General features: G+C 34.3%; 2 protein-coding genes across 12 annotated transcripts; one reads left to right on the forward strand and one right to left on the reverse strand.

The window, feature by feature from the left end:
• Positions 1-165: 165 nt before the first annotated feature.
• Positions 166-15180, forward strand: Mbs (Myosin binding subunit). Of its 8 annotated transcripts, XM_076429918.1 has the most exons (22): positions 166-881; positions 2993-3123; positions 3207-3325; positions 3403-3562; positions 3646-3790; positions 3859-3944; positions 4019-4164; positions 4574-4714; positions 4961-5040; positions 5179-5302; positions 5382-5490; positions 5879-6013; positions 6583-6768; positions 7046-7174; positions 7880-8063; positions 8265-8414; positions 8682-8880; positions 8969-9078; positions 9440-9511; positions 11882-12202; positions 12968-13063; positions 14637-15180. In XM_076429918.1, exons 1-21 carry the CDS (start codon positions 633-635, stop codon positions 13061-13063), a joined length of 3072 nt encoding a protein of 1023 aa, XP_076286033.1. In that variant the 5' UTR covers positions 166-632; the 3' UTR covers positions 14637-15180. The 8 variants fall into 8 exon arrangements, with proteins under 8 accessions (XP_076286033.1, XP_076286034.1, XP_076286038.1 ...); XM_076429919.1 differs by lacking the exon at positions 12968-13063; XM_076429923.1 differs by lacking the exon at positions 4574-4714.
• A 1547-nt stretch (positions 15181-16727) lies between these two features.
• Positions 16728-19538, reverse strand: Gatb (glutamyl-tRNA(Gln) amidotransferase subunit B, mitochondrial). Of its 4 annotated transcripts, none has more exons than XM_076429941.1 (11): positions 19300-19538; positions 19020-19168; positions 18797-18944; positions 18613-18726; positions 18373-18545; positions 18135-18283; positions 17813-18048; positions 17516-17701; positions 17297-17433; positions 17099-17222; positions 16728-17008 (listed from the first exon to the last, which is right to left on the reverse strand). In XM_076429941.1, exons 2-11 carry the CDS (start codon positions 19097-19099, stop codon positions 16793-16795), a joined length of 1563 nt encoding a protein of 520 aa, XP_076286056.1. In that variant the 5' UTR covers positions 19100-19168; positions 19300-19538; the 3' UTR covers positions 16728-16792. The 4 variants fall into 4 exon arrangements, with proteins under 4 accessions (XP_076286056.1, XP_076286058.1, XP_076286057.1 ...); XM_076429943.1 differs by having other exon boundaries at positions 19276-19538; XM_076429942.1 differs by lacking the exon at positions 19300-19538 and having other exon boundaries at positions 19020-19265.
• Positions 19539-19772: the final 234 nt, after the last annotated feature.

Consider the following 19772-nt stretch of genomic DNA (forward strand, 5'->3'; position numbering starts at 1 on the left):
TGGCCACAAGAGGGTAATGCTTAACAAAAAAATGTACCGAGTCCCGTCTGAGTAGGATCTTGTTGTTCCGTGTCATGGGGAAAATTCTATGGGGGAAGAAAGCTAGGGACATGGGTCAGCGAAATGTTGGTTAGACTACAGGTTGTTTCGCTGGTTTCGACACAGCTCGCACGGCTACGGTACGGCCAAGAATAGTAAAGAGCACGCGAATCTAGCCGCCTTGTAACCGAGTCTGGTGAAGGCGACCGACCGCTCCCTCCGTGGTCCGTCAGAACAAGCGACTATTTAACGTAAAATAATTTTCATCGCGCGACACACGCGATCCGTGTTCGTAGTCGTATATGGAGGTAAGAAGCAGAATACGGCGGTTTCAGCGTGTCGAATCACGCAAAGTGAACTGAATGGTGTAGTGGCCTCGGTGAAGTAAGATCCAAAAAAACGCGGAGAAGAGAGAAAGAGCGAGAAAGAAAGAAGAGGAGAGAGCGAGCGACTAGAGAGAGAGCAAGAAAGGGTGAGAGGGAGGGAGAGGGAGAGAGAGAAGCACGTAGAAGAAGGATAGGGGAAGAGAAGAAGAGACCGTGCGAAGTGGTTAGAAGGTTCTACGAGTGCGATCGTGCGTGTTTTCTCGGGCAATGTCTGTCGAGAGTCGTTCGAGCTCGGCCCTGTTTAAAAGGGCTGAACAGCTGAAACGTTGGGAACAGTCCGAGACGAATCGTGAACCGGCCCTACCACGTCAAGTCGCGCGGAAGATTAAATTTTCCGCGGATTGCGTATTCCTAGCAGCGTGTGCGGCAGGCGACAAGGAGGAGGTCGTACGATTACTCCAAAAGGGGGCGGATATCAACACCGGAAACGTAGACGGTCTCACGGCGTTACACCAGGTACGACGAAGTCGTCGTGTCTCTGTTCCTTCTATTCCTCCCTTATTACGCGCCACTGTTTATACACCGACGATTCCTCTTCCGATATACATCTCTCTGTCTATACAACACGCAACTACTTCCGACCGAGTTTTCCCAGTGTTCGCTTTCTCCCCCTATGTTTTTCTTCCCCCTGAATCGTAAATTCTTATCGCAAGATGGCTACTACATAACATACTCCAGCTGTCTAATTTAAGTGCGATCGCTAGCAATACTTTTCCTCCTGTACTATCGATGTCACGCATTTAACCCACGGACCGCGGACCGGCGCACCGCGGTACCGAGATCCACGATTCGGACCCACGCTGATCATTCGTATAATTTCGCTCGCAGCGCGGTCAAATTTTACTCAACAATTCGATCGCACTATAGAAACTACGGAGCAATTATCAAAACTCATTCGGTTCGAGAACACCCGCGAAAAGGATCGCGGAGACTCGGCTTCGCTTTCATTGGATACTTTTCAGATGGTTTTCAGTGGATGCATCTTCGTAATTTTAGTAGAAAATTGAAATTAAGAATGTTGTTTACTCGGCTGTTTCATGTTTTACAATTTCAAATCATTCTTTCAACTTATAAAAGCATGAAAGAGTGATTTCATCAATGTATATTGACTTAAGGATGTGTGAAGGATAGTGAAAAAATTCATTAACATAAATTACTCTATGTTGCAGTTACTTTGTTATAAGTTGTTTGATAGTCAAAACTCCGAAAATGCAAATTTTCGAATATTGTGAATCTTTGTTTTATCCTTTGTTTATTTATATGCTTACTATACTTTATTTTTTAGTTTATACCTTTATACTTTTATTTTATACCTATTTTTCTTTTACTTGTAATTCCTAATTAATCTGTAGTTACTACATTTAACAATATAATGAAAAGTACATTAACAATGTACGAATAAACATACAAGTACTGCAACTTTTGGCATAATACTTAAACTATTGACACTACTAAAATAGGTTGAAGTTAGGATAAGGCTTAAAATACCCCTGTAAAAGACATCCGTTTTGCTAGTGTTTCAAACTGTAAAAACATCTAATTTCCCGCAAAGATTAATGTTAATGTAAATCTTAAAATGTTTTTATTTCAACTGTACATGTATACACAATAATAATAATACTACAAATATATACACGTATGTGTATACAATAAAATGTACATATTAATAAAAAATAGTGTCTATATTTTAAGAAAAACAATGCCACTTATCAATTTTATATAAAATAAAAATCAGAAAACTGTGCCAAAGTCATTATCAAAAGATTGCATTTTTACAACAATTTCTATTTAACATTTACAATAAACACAAATTGAAAATTGTTCAACATTCATGAATGAATTCTACCGTAGTTATGTAATTACTAAACGCAATCCAAATCATTCATAAAATTCTTGGGATTATTCTGCGACAGACGAATGATTTATTTAAAAAATGTCTGTACATTACAACATGTTGCGTAGAATGAGTTCTATTTGTTACTGTTATTTAAGCAAAGAGGAAGTTTAGGCATTTCATGGATTTGCGAAAATAGAATGTGAAAATACATCAGGCATCAAATGCTATTTATAGTTCTCTGTTAGAAGTCAGAGGCTGCAGTATCTGTATTCTATGTGTCCTCTGTCTTCAAATGTTATTATATATTACATCCTTTTTCGTTTAGGTAGAAAGTTCCATTCCAATATTTTTTGCATAAATTTTCCAATTTCTATACTAAAACTGATAGAACAAGCAAATATCTTAGGATTTCTAATGCTGTTGTAGTAGAATAAATTGAGTATTCGAACAATACATTGTTCGAGTAATATCTAAAAGCAAGCTCTCTTTAAAATGTATCGATCTCTTGTATCTTGTGTATTTGTAACTCTCGAATGTTATACATACAGCTACATAACATAAGCATGAATAAGCCTTTATCTTTTATCAGCACTCAAACATATCCTCCATGACTGTTCTTCCTCATAAATCTAGATATGCCATTTAATTAATATGAAACAATTTTATATTTCGTATCTTTCAATTAAGCGATTATGTCTTACAGTTAAAAACGATTATATTTTAATTGTAGGCCTGTATCAATGATGATTTGGACATGGTCGAATTTTTAGTAGAGAAGGAAGCTGATATCAACCGTGGTGATAATGAAGGATGGACACCACTGCATGCAACTGCATCTTGCGGTCTTATATCTATCGCTAAGTTAGTCTTTATTTTTCATTAGAATTCTACCGAGAGGCGTTAAGCTGTAATGATGCTTTTAAACAAACAAATACGTTTTCTAGATACTTAATAGAAAAAGGATGTGATTTGGCAGCAGTTAACAATGACGGGGAATTGGCTCTCGATATTGCGCAAAGCAACGAGATGGAGGAAATGTTGCAGGAGCACATAAATGAATCTGGTCCGTATTTATAATTATTTTGTATAAGAAGTATATAACAACGAGGTTCTTTCTTAATGAAACTTGTTGTTCCATAGGCATAGACTGTGAACATGCTAGAAGCGAAGAAGAGAGGTCGATGCTAAACGACGCTAAAGCATGGCGATCGGGAGCAGCAGGCAAAGACTCCATTCATCCTAAAACAGGAGCTACCGCGTTACACGTCGCAGCTGCGAAAGGCTATATTAAAGTTATGAAGTACGATTATAAATGATTTTGGAATCAGCGAAATTTCTATGTATCATTTATTATTTATTACAATCGAGATTTGCATCTTTCAGCATTTTACTGCAGGCTAAATGCGATGTTAATGCCCAAGATTTTGATGGTTGGACACCCTTGCATGCGGCAGCGCATTGGGGTCAATTCGAAGCCTGTAAACTTTTAGCGGAAAACTTTTGTAATATGGACATTAAGAACTATGCTGTAAGGTTAACATTCTATTATTCTTTTAACGAAAGATTATCGTCTTATTCACGATTTCGCATTGGCAGGACCAAACTGCGTTTGATATCGCGGATGCGGATGTATTATCGGCCTTAGGTTTTCTAAGAGACAAACAGAAACTGATGATGAAATGGTTTGTACAAATAAATCATAAATCATGGTTCACAAAACATAAAAACAGTGCGCTAATTGTATCAACTGTTACAGTGTAACGACGAGTAATGAAAATACGATAGCAATGGAAGAATCTGTGGAAACCTTTGAAGAAGAAACGCCAAACGAAGTTAAAAATGTCGAATTAGAAATTCAGTCTGATAAAGAAAACTCTAGTACCGGAACGAACAGTGATGTTGGTATGTTTGTCATTCATACTAGTTATTACAGTGTTTGGCAGTTTGCATGTTCACATTTCAACATTTTAATGAATTATTTCAATGAAATACTAAATGTCAATGACATTTCTAAGCTTATGTGTGTACAGAATGTTCCAAAAGTATTACCAGACAGCAGGGACATACTACGAGAACAGTTTGTAGTATTAACCGTTACAATTTTTTATGCAGCAGTTCTGCAATTAATACCCAAGTAATACTGCTAGAACACTCTGTGGATGAAAACGAGCCAAAGTACGCGTTATGATTTCTCATATTGAATTAGATATGAATTTTTGTTCCTTGTAATTACACACCGTTCAGTTTCGCCGGTCTATTTTACTTACCTTAACAGCAATTTGTATTTCTTGTAACAATGCTGCATGGACAGAAGCGACACGTGAAACAGATATGGAAGAGAGTGATGGTGAAGGTGAATCTGAGACTAGCTCAGAATCACATTCTTCCACTTACTCCAATCAGTCTGATAAGTCTAACGAATCAAACCACTCTTCATGTCTTACAGATGACGGTGAGTTTTGTCTGTAAGGCTGTTTTTACATTATTAAAGTTAAACTTCAGTTGCATGTGTTATAAGATACGTATCTACCTCTCTTCTCTCTATACTATTTCGCTGTAAGAGTGCTCTTTCCCGAATCGAAAGCAAGTTTCTCTACTATGTAAATGGATAATTGATTATAGTTTCCTTCTTTCCTAGAGACGTTCTATTGTTCAAACTAATTGTTCTAAATTCATCGTATTCGTTTTACGTTTACAGAGAAGAAAAATAGAGCGAACAGGGAGGAAACAACCCAGAACAATTCATCTATTACCGACTCGAATAAAGTTCCTAATCAGGTAATATTACTTTGCTTGTACACATTTTAATTCTTTGCGCTCAGAACTACTTCAACTCGAAAACTAAATTTTTCTTCCGACCTAGACTGTTTCCATTCCGGTTACATATTAATAAGAACATATTTATCGCATTTCCAGGCTCCAATAATGCCTCCAAAACAACAGACTGATAGCAACGAAGAAGGAGTAATACCATCGTGGCGGCGGTCACGCTCGTTAAGATGTAGGATACAAACAGATGCAACGAATTCATTGTCCACAAGTAAGTCCTCTTACAAAAATTCTATTCTTCCTTTGCAATCGTTTAGCAACGACTGAATTACTTTCTCGCCTGCGAATAGGACTCGAAGAGAAGGACAAAAACATCAAATCGCCAACCTTGTCGAACAAATTGAACACCGAACCTGACGTGGTATTAACCAGAACGCATAGTTTCGAATCGGACGAAAAGTAAGTTGACACCGAACAGTCGATCGTATACCTCGTTTTTGTAGTATTTCAAATTTTGCCGTTTCATTTAATACGACTTGCGAAATTCTCCAATTTCTCGACAGTATTTCAGTTTCTCTCTTTATACATATTGCTAGACTGCGGATCTTTATGCGGAATAAAAATTGTTTGCATTATTTCTTTACATTTACCTATTTTTTGCTATAAACGCATAAAATCCGCAGTCTATATAGTACGATCGATGTTAGTTTTAAAACGAAAAGAGTCCGCGAGTTGAAACAAGTTCCATGTTTAAAAATCTTGCATAGTACATATATATTGTCGAGCTTTTATACGTTTAGAAAACAATTAGTGTAGTCGTATGCATGGCATGATGCATGTTATGCAGGTTCTATGAGCAGTACTTGGCATTACAAGCTCGCATCAAGGCGCTTTCCTGCCCTACTCTCCATTACTACAACGCAGCTACTCCTACTCACACCAATACTACGACTCGCTCTGCATCTCTACGCGAAACCCACAGGTGCGCACGTTTCATACGTGGTATATATTAATGCTTTTCAGTAGGTATCATTTTAATAGTAACTATACATAAGTACTACAAACGAGAAGACGGTCGCTCGAAATTTACCCAAGTGTTGTATTAAAGGTTCGCACAATCCGCAAATAGCTGTTCGAAAATTTCTGGTCCAAATCCTAGATATAGAATGTACAGTATATAATCTTTAGAAAAATGTTGAACTTCGAAATTCGGACCACAAATTTTGTGAACCTTATACTTTTTTTTTACGCGCGCGTGTGCGTGTGAATCGTTCATTTATTTTGTGGTCATTAATTTACCAAGCCTTCCTCATTCCTTGCTTTTGCTTGGCTTCAATGAAACCAACAGTTTCTGTATGTACATCGAAACGTCAAATATCAATATCTGACACAGTTGATTTGTTTCCATAAGTTCAAAACATCGGGATTGGTTGACCGATTGACTGATTGATCGATTGACATATACACATATAATGAGACTCAACTAACTAAACTTAAAAAGATCGATTCTCTATTATTCACGTGATGTAACTCGTACTGTTTTAACTTTAGAAAAAAAGAAGCAAAATTAAACTTGGAACTATCAAGACTGCCACAGGGAAGCAATACACTTTCACCAACATCCACATCTAAAACAATAGTGCCGAGCACACTGCCAACTACTACAGCTACAGCTACTACAACTGCCACAACAACAACTACAACAACAAGTCCTATTCCAGCCAATCAGATGCGCAGGTAAATATTCAAAAAACTGAAAAGAGAAGGAAATTTAAGTGACATTTGTTCTTTGACGGATTTACATAACTTAAAAGACAAAATCTATCGTTGAAAACCGTGTAGACGTGTTCGTGTAACGAATTGCATAATCGAGAGGAACATAAACACTGTTAGAATTCTAGAAGTCCGATGTTCTCCGAGAAATCTTTTATTTAGCGTATACTAGAGTGCTTTTAAAATTGAAATTCACGCATTGATATTTGCATCGTGCGATGTTGTTAATATGGCTGAGTAGCGTTCAACCAGTGGAAGCTACAACCACGGTACTATCGAGTGCAAACAATTCGGTAGCAGTTCCGGGAACTCCTACTACGCCAGGAGGGAGCAAGCTAAGTCCTGGAAATATCTTCAAGAACTTGTTCAAGTGGGTACCCTATGCCTGACCTGGGAAGATTCTCTCGAAACGTGTGACTTGCATATTCTACAATATTTCTATACACAATATATTCAGTTATTGGCAGTGGCATGGACGGTTGCTTTGCGGTGTAATTATTTCTTTTAGTTGCATACATTACATACAATCCTCAAATATTACTTGCCCCGATAACCACTGCCTTGTCTTCGCTAGTACAAACCAATGTTTCTAATGTTCGGAAACGTTCCCACTGAAAACACATAAACTGAAAGTCTGTTCAAAAACTTAACCCCAGAAGACAGGACACAGTTATAATTCCAAATGGACGGAATCGTGTGAATAACAGAAACAGAATGAATATTAACAAATTGTCCTTCAGTGTTACAAAAACATGATGCGTCAGCATGTTTGAAACATCTTGAAATGTACTTCTGTCCACACCCGTTTGTTGTTTTCTTAATATTACACTATAGTTGCAGCATCGATACGCGATCACAAGCGACAGCAAAACAGCAGAATTATTTCTATTGTCGTACACGAAAGGCATTGTTGTTTTATGTGATATCTGTGAACACTGCTTATGGATTTTGTTTATAATAATGTTTAATGCTTTTTTTCGAATTTCATTGTATTTCATAAGAGACTGTCGTACACGTTCTATAAATGTTACAGTGCTTTGCTGGTTTTAACGATGCGTGCCTAATGTTTGTTTAGATCGTTCGTCCCTCCTGTTCGCGATGAAGAGAGTGAAACGCAAAGAAAAGCGCACGCGAAGAGAGTGAGGGAAACTCGACGTTCGACTCAAGGTGTGACTTTAGACGAGATCAAGAGTGCAGAGCAGTTAGTGAAGAAAAAACAGCAAAACAACGAAGTCCCTTCGACGATATCTTCGACACAGGTGAAACATCGCAACACGCGCCTCCTACAAGATTTGCTTGAAAGCGCTTACTTTTTTAACTAGAACGTAACTGAAGCATACAAGTTATGTCCGTTTTAATGTTTATCATAGCAACAGTCATGAAATACTACATTTCCTATTAACAATAGCAAACGCTTCACAAATATTTATTCATTTTTTTTCTTCTTTTAACCAACCCAGCCTACAACCACTACCAGCAATACAGCCTCAATTACAGCTACAATAACAACTGCAACCCCTACTACAGTGACTGCAAATAAACCCTCCGAGGAACTTAACTTGCCCGAGAGGAGGCCTTCTTGGAGGCTGAAGGTAGATAACGGAAGCAAGGTTTGTGATTAGTACTATATCTCGATCAATTTAAAAAAACAAACAGAATTTGGTGTTTTATCCGAAAAAAGAGTTATTTGAAGTCGTCATGTTATGATATCCATTCCGCATTATAAAAATAATGGCTAAAAATTTGGAGAGACACATTCTCGTTATTTTTGTAAAGTAACGTAAAATAGTTGCTTCTGGTGTTCCCGTAAACTCATTGCTAAAGAAAGCAGTAAAATGTGGTACATGCGAAATTTAAAAGAAAACTTGATTGTTCAGTTTCAGCTGGAAGACGCTAGTAATAGGACTTCGACGCTACCTAACCCAGATACTACAACAGCATATATGAGAAGACCTTCGGCAGGTTCTAGCGTACCCAGACCGTCATCAGCTCCGATAGAAACCATTGCAACTAGCAGCGCAGAAACGACTGTAACATTGCCACTTAGACGATCATTGAAACAGCCTGAAGATAAGGGTATACATACCAATAATATTAGGGTCGTTTGATTGGCTGGAGTTTATAAATCAGATTTTATTAATTTTTCTCTGCCGATCTATTTCAGAGCAAGATAAAGAAAACGACAGCAGAAATGCACAAGCTACACAAGCTGTTATACAGAGGAGACGAAGACCCAAAAGACGGTCTACAGGCGTCGTTCATGTTGATATGGACGTTAGTAGCATTTATTACAGTAACATAATAATATCCGCTTTAACGCGTTGACCGGCGCTCTTGATTCGTTTAAAAACAATTTTTATGAATATCAATTTATTCGCTCTGAAATGAACTAAATTATAGTGTAAGGTACAAACTTAATTACCAAATAACTAATAATCATTATTAATAACTCTGATCATTTATATATAAGAATGAAATTCATGTGGCAGTCAACGCGTTAACGACCGACAAATATTTAATTTCGTTGTCTTCGTCTCTTTTAGAACAATGTATTTTCACTTAACTATCTCAATTTTTAAAATAGCACTCGTATGGAACAACTAGTTTATAATAAATGTGAACTGTTGATTTATAGGAGATTGATCCTGAAAAACAAGACTTAACCGCTGGTGGCGACTGTGACGAATCCAAAGTCAATCATAACGAGGTAAGTTACTAAATTTTCTCAGTTATTTCGTTGGCTACGCATAATATCTGAAATGTTTATTTTACTCGATTTGCATAAAACAAGAAAACGAAGCATGCAAAGTAAGTAATTATAAATTGAAAATTAGTTTTTGAAATACGATTGCAAATTTTTTAGTAACAATCTATACGAGATATTTAATGTTTTCGATCTTCTTTACCAAAGAAATTTTTATTGAAATGAATTCTAGTAGATATTTGTTATCATATATAACTATTATAATATGAACGCAATTTAGTGAACCGCAGAAGCTTTGTGTTATTTTTGGGTTAGCTCTGGGAAGATTAACCTCTATTCGTGCATGCTTTGTTAAAAATAGTATTCCATTTCTTATCCTCCTATATACCATCAGACCATGTATTAAAACTAAATGTATAGGTGAACATTTTGTATGATGCCATAATATTTAAATTCTTCATATTTTTACGTTATATCTCTGAATTATATGGTTTATGATTTAATGACTATTTTTATTCTACTATATATATATGTATTTGTGCATGTATTTCATATAGTATAAACATTGTGGGCTTCAAAAATAATTAAAAGTTTATTAAAACATTGTACTAAGAAAATGTTCTATTTTTATTTTAAGAATAAAAAATATTATAATGAAATAATCTAATAATAGTAATTAAATAATGCTAATAATACCAAATGTTAAGTCCAATAGATATTTCAAGAACAATTCGAAGAAATGAAATAAGAGTTAAAAGTGAAAAAAAAATTGATCATGAACGTGGCCTGGCAGTGGCTAAAAATATTCCATCGACATTTGGAACGATGTGACTCTTTGACATTTAGAGCAGCTTGAAATGTATTTATTTATTGTTTGCATTATAGAGTTCAGGACAGTTAGATATATGAAGAAAAAACAACAAATGTGAATAGATAATTAAAGTATCTATTACGTAATACATCAAATTTAACGGACTTCATAAATTTAATACTACATAATTGTTACATTTGGACTAATTAATGAGCTTTGAAATTTTTTTATATTAACAAAAACGAAAAAACGGATGATTCATAAAAAAATTTAAGAATATCTAAATAATCGTTCTGGCAAAGAATACATTCTTTGTGTAATTCGATATATTAATTAAAATTGAACGAGAAAATGATAAATTTCATAATGTGAAGTAAATGCACAAAATCTCTTAAGAGCGTAACACATCAAATATATTTATTTTAAACCACACAACTTTGATATTAGTGTAAGTTTGTGTATGTGACCTATAAATAGCGTACCGAACCAATGCTTTGGAGTAAACTGGCTGATGTCTTAAGTTCCTCCACCCAATGTACGTCAGTCAAATACTGACTGTCATTGGAACCAGATCGTTTAAATCCGTGTGTATCGCGACCAAGTGATACAGTTGTAAAATTACAACGTTGTTGCCGTCTTTGGTTTTCGTTTAAAAATAATATGTAATAATACAGCAAGAACTTCGGGAAAACGTGTGTTCAAGCCAATAAAACTCGTGACGTAATTTTATCCAGTAAACAATGTCATCCTATAGAAAGAGATCTCAAGGAAAGCCAACCACAGCTGCAGGATTAAGAGCTCAAGCATCGGCAAATGGAAGTTCGATTTTTGGGAATAGATCGCGAAGCATAAGCGGGTTGTTTCCTTTGAATCAAAATAGCTATTCAGGCCTGCTTGGCATCAATGGGACAAGCCCTGTTGGACTACCAAATTTTTTAAATAAAACCACAAAATCAAACGACTCGTTCAGAAAGTCTCCTTATTCGAACTCTACCAGCAATTTAAATTACCAAAACCCGTATACAACATACGGCGGAACCACATCAGGATACGGAAGCATAACTCTGCCCTCGAATATTGCATCTTTACGCTTAGCACCTTCCACAAGTTACAGTTATTTAAACTTAAATCCAAACAGTCACTCGCACGTGCAAAGAACCGAAAGCTTTAACAAAACAAAGTCAAAGCCAAATATTCAGATTGGATCTAGAAGCTCTAGTCTGCAAAGTTTAGCCAGTTCCGAGGGATACATCGTAAGAGTTATGTTACTTTTAGTCAAGCAAATCGTCCATATTTTCGTGAAAAACTTTGTGAAAAAAAATCGTACGATATTTTACCTAGGCTCGATTTGAAAGGTGAAGGCTCTACTTTCACATTTCTAAATTGAATTTTCTTTGAAATTCTTTTATATTAGAAAACAAAACTTTTTCGCGATTTATTTGCCTTAAAAATTGATGTATGATTTTTTTGTCGTCGACTTATAACTCGTGTGCAGTGTGTGTTTAGTGTATAGTATGTACTTTTGAATGTATAATTTGTTTACAAACATTTTTGTTTTGTAGAGTGGAAATGATCGTTCTGGAAGATCCAACAGACTGGGATCCATATCGTCGTTATCATCGGAAACACCCTCCATGTCAGCTAGAATAAAATCCACGTCTGAGAATGGTGAGCTGGATTACAAAAAGCTGTATGAAGAATCTCAAGCAGAAAACGAAAGGCTGAAAGACAAACTGAGGCGATCGGATGAACAGTTGAAAGAAACCAGAAATTTATTGGACAAAGCGCAGAGTGTTCAAAATAAAACGGTTTTGTCCGAGGCAGAGAAACGGGAAAGGAGAGCAATGGAAAGGAAACTGTCGGAAATGGAAGAGGAATTGAAGGTAAGGATCGAATTGGTATCCGTTTCTGCATTTCCATTCGTAACGTTTATTCATTACGCTAAACATATAAAGTTTGCAAAGATACCTTAAAGAAGAAAAAGAAGTAAATCGTGAGATATCGGTGTAACAAGACTTGTTTAAAATATCGTGATATTTATGATTATATATATACATATGTTATCGTAAGCCACTCATTGTACTTAATAAGAAATTGTTTGAATTCTATACTCCTTAGTTAGAATGCACGTCACAGTTTTTCTTTTCTCTTATATTACGTTTTGATTGTTGCGGCTAAATACAGAGGGAAGGTGCCAGCATTTCTGGAGTGGTTAATTCGAAAGAAAAGGAAATAAAAGAAGAAGAAATGAGAACAAAATACGCGGCTTTGATGCATTGCTTTCTTCTTTATTTGCCATTTCTTGGTGCTTTTATTTTTTAGTATCTTTATTGAATAATCACGCTTATTGTTTATGCAGTATAATGGTTTTTAATTGGCACTTTTGTATTCTTCCTTTTTTTTTATTACTCTTCCGTGTGGTTTTCGTTATCCATATTTTGGTTGGGTCGGTACCAAAGACAATACTGTATTACAGCCACCGCTCGATAAGTAGCTGCGCTAAGAGCTCTATAGAGACGGTTTACTTATCGAGTGCCTGCTGGATATCATTTAGCATAACAAGTGTTTCGTAGACATTTCTACGTTGTCTGGTGGGGGCTTTTTACGAGACAAGCGGACATATGGGCTAATCGTTTCACTGTTTACAGCAATTACAAAAGCTCAAAGCTGAAAATGAGAGATTGAAAGCCGAAAATCGGGCACTTACCCGCGTCGTATCCAAACTCACCAATACTACTAAATAGGTAAAGGACATAATGACAGCATCTGCGTTAACAGTGTACATCGTACTCCACGTACAATATTAATTCATTAATTAATTGATTACTTACGACTTTTTTACGTTCTGATCACGCAATATTAAAACTTTGAAACGATGTCGCTCGCTGAATCAATCTTACAAATACAGGTTCGCAAACTGTACGCGAGTCTAATTACGAGCATTATTTTCAAAAGAAATAAACAAAAGGAGCGAATAGTTTCGTCTCGAGGAACTTGTAACAGCTTACCGTGCAACGATTTCAGGGCTTGAACAAATTACTGTCTCCTAATAGAAATGTGCTATGATTCTTTATAATGACACTCATCTATTATTACTAATTATACTTACAATGATCAACCTGTACGTTGGCAATGCGTCCTAATTTTTTCAAGAAAACTGTGCCTAACGAAACTGATCAAAAAAGCATTTTGTTTCTAGGAGTAAGAAGTTACGACCTGGTCAAGAACTTTTTGAATGAAACTGAATTTTATATATTGAAATTTTTCAGTCTAAACTATTGCTCATATTTTACCTAAATACATTCTACACTTTAAATGTGTTTTCATTCAAAGAAATTCTTGCAGGTTATAAACTTCTCTTATTAGTTACCCATAGCAACTTGAAAATGTTTTCCCGTCTCAATACGATATAAACGCAGTCTGTCCTCTGTACTAACGCAACTTTATTTACGAATATATTCTTCGACGCAAGCTGAATTCAATACCGAACTTCAATACGAAATACAATCACTGTTTTAATTACACATTACAAAAACTCAGTTTGTGTCAGAAATAATCCTCCCAATTTTATAAAAATAATTGATAATTCTGTGTTGAACATATGTATACTTAAACGGTTTAGATATAATGATTAGAAGGATGATCCTTATTGCGACCGAAGAAACTTTCAAATTAGCATAGATTTACCTGTCTCCTAAGGACGCATGTTTAATGTAAAATTATACTTTCACCGCACTTTGCATTGTTTAACAACCGTTTCTTACTGCACATATTATGTGATTCACATATATATGTCATTTAACACAACCAACACGATCCGCATTCCATTATAATATTTAGTAACGGAATATTTGTATAAATTGTGGATTACACTTTAATGTATTTTGCAATGTATACAGTGATATATTTTTTATGATAGAAAGTACAAACTGTTGAATATGTAAGTGGATTTCAAATACTAAAGAAAGGTATTAGAAAGTTAGAAAGATGAGCTTATGTTTTGACGTTGAATTATTATTTTTTATTTTTGCATAGTATTCAAATTACATCCGCTTGTTACACTTAACCATATACGTTTGGTTTTAATGCACCGATTGTTACATTGCTAATATAATTTTTTACAGCTCTAGTTGCAACAATACTCGCTTGTTTCCCTTTTCTTTATTTAATTTCATTTTACATTTTTTTTTATCTTTTACTTTTTTGAGTATTCATTTGACCCATTCTATGATGGCATTGTCTTTGTAAATCTTTTTTGTAAAAAAAGACACATTTGAATTGTAACATAAATAAAATATTTTATACATTTTTTTCTAGGTAATGGACCAATTAAAATGCGAAAACCAGAGGCTAAAAGATGAAAATGGTGCCTTGATCAGAGTAATCAGCAAGTTATCCAAATAACTCCGGTGGTATTGAAATAAAAGAAAGAAAGAAATTAAGAAAAAGAGAAAAGGCTGCATAGCGTTTCTTTTATTGCATTACAATTGCATTGAATGAATTGTTTTAGACAATAAATTATTACGATCACGATTGCTAGTATTCTTGCAATGTATATTTACGTCATCGCATTATTGATGAATTTATTCTTAACGCTAGTAACTTAATTTATTATCAAGCAAATTATATCGCGTGGCTGTGCCAAATGCGAAAAAGAGACATTGCTCCTAATTCTTAGGATTGTGAATAGCTGACCATGAAGGATCTAGAGATTTTACTTTTTCTCACACACATTTTAATGCTCTTCCTCTCGAAGATAAATTTCATGGTTCATTTTAGAGCCGACGCTTTACAAAGCAAAATGTACTTCATTTGAATCGATGAAAGGCAAACGTTCATGACTACTATTTTTTTTTTTTTTTAAGAAATCACGTTATCAATGTTAACTCTTTATAAGGACATTTTGTAAATACGTAATAGATAAAATGATAATGTGGCATTTTAGAAGTTAATAAGAAGAAATTTTTTACTTAATGAAAAAAAAGCACACACATCAGAAGTATATATTAAATTTATTGTATAAACTTGTTTCCATAATTGTAATGCAAAACGAAAGCATTCGTAACATGTTGCGAAGTTACAGTAGAACAATAAAAAGGAGTGAATATTAAGAGGATGACTTTGATGCTATTCAAGTGGCCTTTTCCAGGAAGACTGCAACTTATAATCCTTCCAACATCGCCAATTTTACACAATGAACTGAAAAATTCTTGTATTAAACGTTCTATGTATTTCTTTAATGTATTCTTTCGTAAAATGTCAAACAATCAAAATTTTTTATAGGAAATGCGGTAAAAGATAATAATAGTTTTTGGCTGGTATCAACGACGAATTATTACTTTTAAACAACTGATTTAACGTATCGCATTGGGAAAGAAAGGTGTTTTTTCACTTTTTAGGTAACAAATATAATTGTAATGCAGTTTTAGTTTTGATATCGAAAACGAAAATTAAAATGTTTATAGATAACAAAACGAAAGGAACAAATGACAATGCGTAGGCGACATGTTTTTTAATGACGTTATATTGTAAAGAATTGTAAAAAGGATAAGTCGAGATAGCTATTTCATAATGGCGTTTGTTACGGAACAACAATTTTTGTGTAACTGTTTACTATACATATAGATACCTTCATTGTATTGTATAATAGCAATATCTATGTGCTTATTGTATTTGAGAAAACTGTTTAGATGAGAGAGCATAGCATCACGGTATACAATACTCGTTATTGTATATTATATATATAAAAAAACGATTACGTACAACTTGTGATAAGCAGTTCAATCTTTGTCAAATATTTTTTATTCTTAATGACTATTTGTAGCGTCGTCTCCTCGTTGTAAATATAATATTAAAGATATATCTATAAATATAACGTGTAAGGAGAATACATTGTTTATAATGTAATAAAGAAACCTTCGGTAATCGTAGCGAACGATTATAAACTTTTGCCAAATGTATATTATCATGTCGTCCTGCTACGACAACACAAATGAAATTAATCTGTAATAATAGTTTATTAATTTGATAAAGATTGTTCCTATTATCATACTTTGTACCGTTTTAACGAACATGTCCCACCCTCAGGTATTATGTAGAGATGAACGAGTCATTGAATATGGTCTGACGTTTTTTCTTTTCTTTTTGTGAAATATTTTACGGTATAATTAACACTGTTACAAAATGAAAACTTGTGCTGATTTAGTTACGAAATTTCGATGTTACAGGGGGAGACTGACCTCGCATTAGTCTCCGATTTATGTTAGACCACAAATATTTATTTCTCATTTGATTTTGTATTTGTGACTACGATTTATAAAAGTATAAATGCTAGAAGAAAATTAATTACATGTTTTATATGATATTTTAAATGTGAAGATGTGTAAATATGCTAAAAAAATAGACGTATTCAATTATTTATAGAGTTATTATTTAAAACACCATACTTTACAAAACAACAGAACCTACTCGATTTAACTTAACAACCTCGTAAAAGTTTGCGCAATTTGAGCTGTGTCTACACAGTCGTTGGTAGACTTTACCGCTTCGTGTAAAAATTTCCTAAATATTTTCGTTTTCCCACGCTTATACTTTGCAACCAGATTTGGATTTTTCTCCATTATATCTAAACACAATTTCTCCAATTCCTTCGGATCTGATATTAGGAACCAATTATTCTCTTCCACAATCTGTTAAAAATAGAACACAGTGGAAACCCGTTATTCTTTACGAAATAATTTATATCTTATAACTTTAACACTTTCGAATATTTTGTTTACCTGTTTCGGTGTTTTTTCTGGTTTTTGAAGCAACATTTGCAATATTTTTTCCGATATGTTGTAGTTTATTTGTTTATTTTGTAACAAGTCAATTATCTCTCCAATATAATCGACATTATTAATTCTAAAATTTAGTATAACATTTTTATTATATATAATTAGTGTAACATTAATATTCTTTTATTTTATCATACTTACAAAAATTTGTAATCCAAATTTTCGTGCTCGATAAAACCTAAGAGTTTAGTCATTATGACTTGTGCTATTAATTGAGGATTACGATTATTGTCTTTTTTATTTAAAGTACGAAATAGGTCTAATACTTCAATATTATTCTAAAACGCAGAAGCCAAAATATTTATTATTCAAATTTGTTATCAATTATAATTATGAAGATAATAAATGAATCTATATTACCATTATTACTAAAATCATATGGGGTGTAAGATGAGAATCCAGCAATCTGTTTCTTATTTCCTCTGGCAATTCGGGCAATTGCTTTTTCGTTGCCGGCACGTTAACCAAGTTATACTTGTTTTCCGTGTTTTCATCGACGTGTAGTCGTAGAAGAGGTAAATTTGGCTCAGGCATAAAACGGTAGTCCTAAAATTATTTTTTATTCGTTTCGTAAATAATGTCCGTATAGATGTATACAGAAAGTTCTGGCACATCCTGAACACTGTTAACAATATTATCGAAAAGTATATACGTTACATGATCATCTTCTTTTTCACGCATCACGATTGTCTTTCTTTTAAGTGCATCCCATGCTCGAGTCTCATTAACAACTCGACCTCCGCCGTTTAGAATTGATATTTGCCTTTTTATTTCATATTCGATAGCGTTACAGACGGCACGCACGCTTCCAATATTTTTGATTTCTGTACGAATGCCTAAAGGTGCATTTTCTTTGCTGACAGAAACATTTGCGTCCACTCTTAATGCACCCTCTGTATTTATACATGCATAATATAATAAATCCGTCTCTAACGATTGATTACTTCAAATATAATATAATAGTTTATAAATAAATAACCTTCCATTTTACATGAACATGTGCCTAATAATTGCAAAATCAATGACAACTCCTTTACAAGCGCTGCTGCCTCCTCTCCGTCTGTGAGATCTGGTTCGAAGACCAATTCCATCAGAGGTAATCCGGCACGATTAAGATCAATCAAACTCCTATTACAGATTCAACGCAAAAATGTACTCTCTGTTACCTCCAAGTATAAAGATTATTGTCAAAAACTAGAATTCAATATAACGAATACTTTCCAAGCTCTTCATGGTAGTAACTTCTTCCGCTGTCTTGCTCCAATTGTATTTGCTTAATCGTGGATGACTTTAAATATGGTTTTTTATGTACTGACGGATTGAACACGAAAAAATTGATTTTCCCATTCATGGCTAAGGGCTTTTTGTGTTGCGTAATTTGGAATCCTGCCTACATAGAATATTTTTTGCTTCGACAACTCTTCAATGATTCTTTCCAGAACGCAGTGTATACTCACGGGTAAATCAGAATAAAAATAATGTTTCCTCTCGAACATCGATACGTTCTTTAATTCGCAAGACAACGCCAAAGCAGTTAACACTCCGGTTTGTACGCATTTCTTATTTAATACCTGTAACAGAAATGCAATATAAAAATGTAGGAAATATTCGATTATTTAAGAAATATTTGTTATACTTCACTGGCATTGTTCCTGGTATTGCGCAATCGAACAGTGACACGCAGGAATTAATTGGACCGTTGAAGTTTGTTGCAGCTCCAGAGAATAATTTTGAAGTTGTTGCCATTTGTGCGTGAATTTCTAAACCTATCGTAGGTTTCCATTCTGATCTGTATGAACACAGTATATTATTTCTATACATTCCAGTGTGGAATACATACAAATAACTCTTTTGATATACTTACAGATTTGTTGAATTAAATCTTTTGAATATCTTTCTATGATATTTTTTCATAAAAATACGGCTCTTTCTACATAGCAACATTATTTTGACTTCCAATTTAAACGAAACAATGAAAATGTATTGATATTTTTATACTTGAAAATGCTACACCTACCAAAATAACAAGTCAACAGTCACATAAGACATTATCATTTAAATAAAAGTAAATATTGTATGTACGATCTTTTTGTTGAACGGTAAAAAGAATTGATAATTACAGGAATCAGTGTAAATATAAATACCTATTTCACGGTGTATCATACACCGTGTATTTAGATTTACTTCAAACAATTGATTATTATTATATAGTTTTGTGATGCAATGTAATTACTTTGTTCATTGCTTGACTAAATAGAACATTTCTTGAAATGTAAGTATTTCCTGAAATCGAATGAAAATATAAATATATGTTACGCAGTTACGTCTGATTACGTCGCAGTGTGGTGGGATTAGGGAATTTGCTGGGTTCGGGTTGGTTCGGGTGCCCGTGGAGCGCTGAAGCACTCTGCTCGTGGAAGGTTTGCAGAAAATAACTTTGAACAATGTAATGTAAAGAAAAATAAATATAGACTTTATTTAATAGTGTACTCGTTGTTGACTCTAAGCTCTGAGAATTCCATCTGCCTCGTATTTGCCTTTTCATTTTTTCGCTCTGATTGGTCCGTGTTTTTCGTTAATAACTCCTAAGCAAAGCCCCGGCTGATATTGGTGCAAA

The sequence above is a fragment of the Lasioglossum baleicum genome, chromosome 9 (genome assembly GCF_051020765.1).
Source record: "Lasioglossum baleicum chromosome 9, iyLasBale1, whole genome shotgun sequence".
Taxonomy (NCBI): Eukaryota; Metazoa; Arthropoda; class Insecta; order Hymenoptera; family Halictidae; genus Lasioglossum; species Lasioglossum baleicum.

Excerpts from the sequence above, each read along its gene's own strand:
- Gatb (XM_076429941.1), bottom strand. The coding sequence starts at position 19,099 with ATGTTGCTATGTAGAAAGAGCCGTATTTTTATGAAAAAATATCATAGA. Across the intron at positions 17,702-17,812 it reads GTGAAAAAGAAGATGATCAT|GACTACCGTTTTATGCCTGA; the intron begins GTAACGTATATA and ends AAATAATTTTAG. Across the intron at positions 17,009-17,098 it reads CAGAAAAAACACCGAAACAG|ATTGTGGAAGAGAATAATTG; the intron begins GTAAACAAAATA and ends TATTTTTAACAG.
- Mbs (XM_076429918.1), top strand. The coding sequence starts at position 633 with ATGTCTGTCGAGAGTCGTTCGAGCTCGGCCCTGTTTAAAAGGGCTGAA. Across the intron at positions 3,326-3,402 it reads GGAGCACATAAATGAATCTG|GCATAGACTGTGAACATGCT; the intron begins GTCCGTATTTAT and ends GTTGTTCCATAG. Across the intron at positions 3,563-3,645 it reads GGCTATATTAAAGTTATGAA|CATTTTACTGCAGGCTAAAT; the intron begins GTACGATTATAA and ends TGCATCTTTCAG.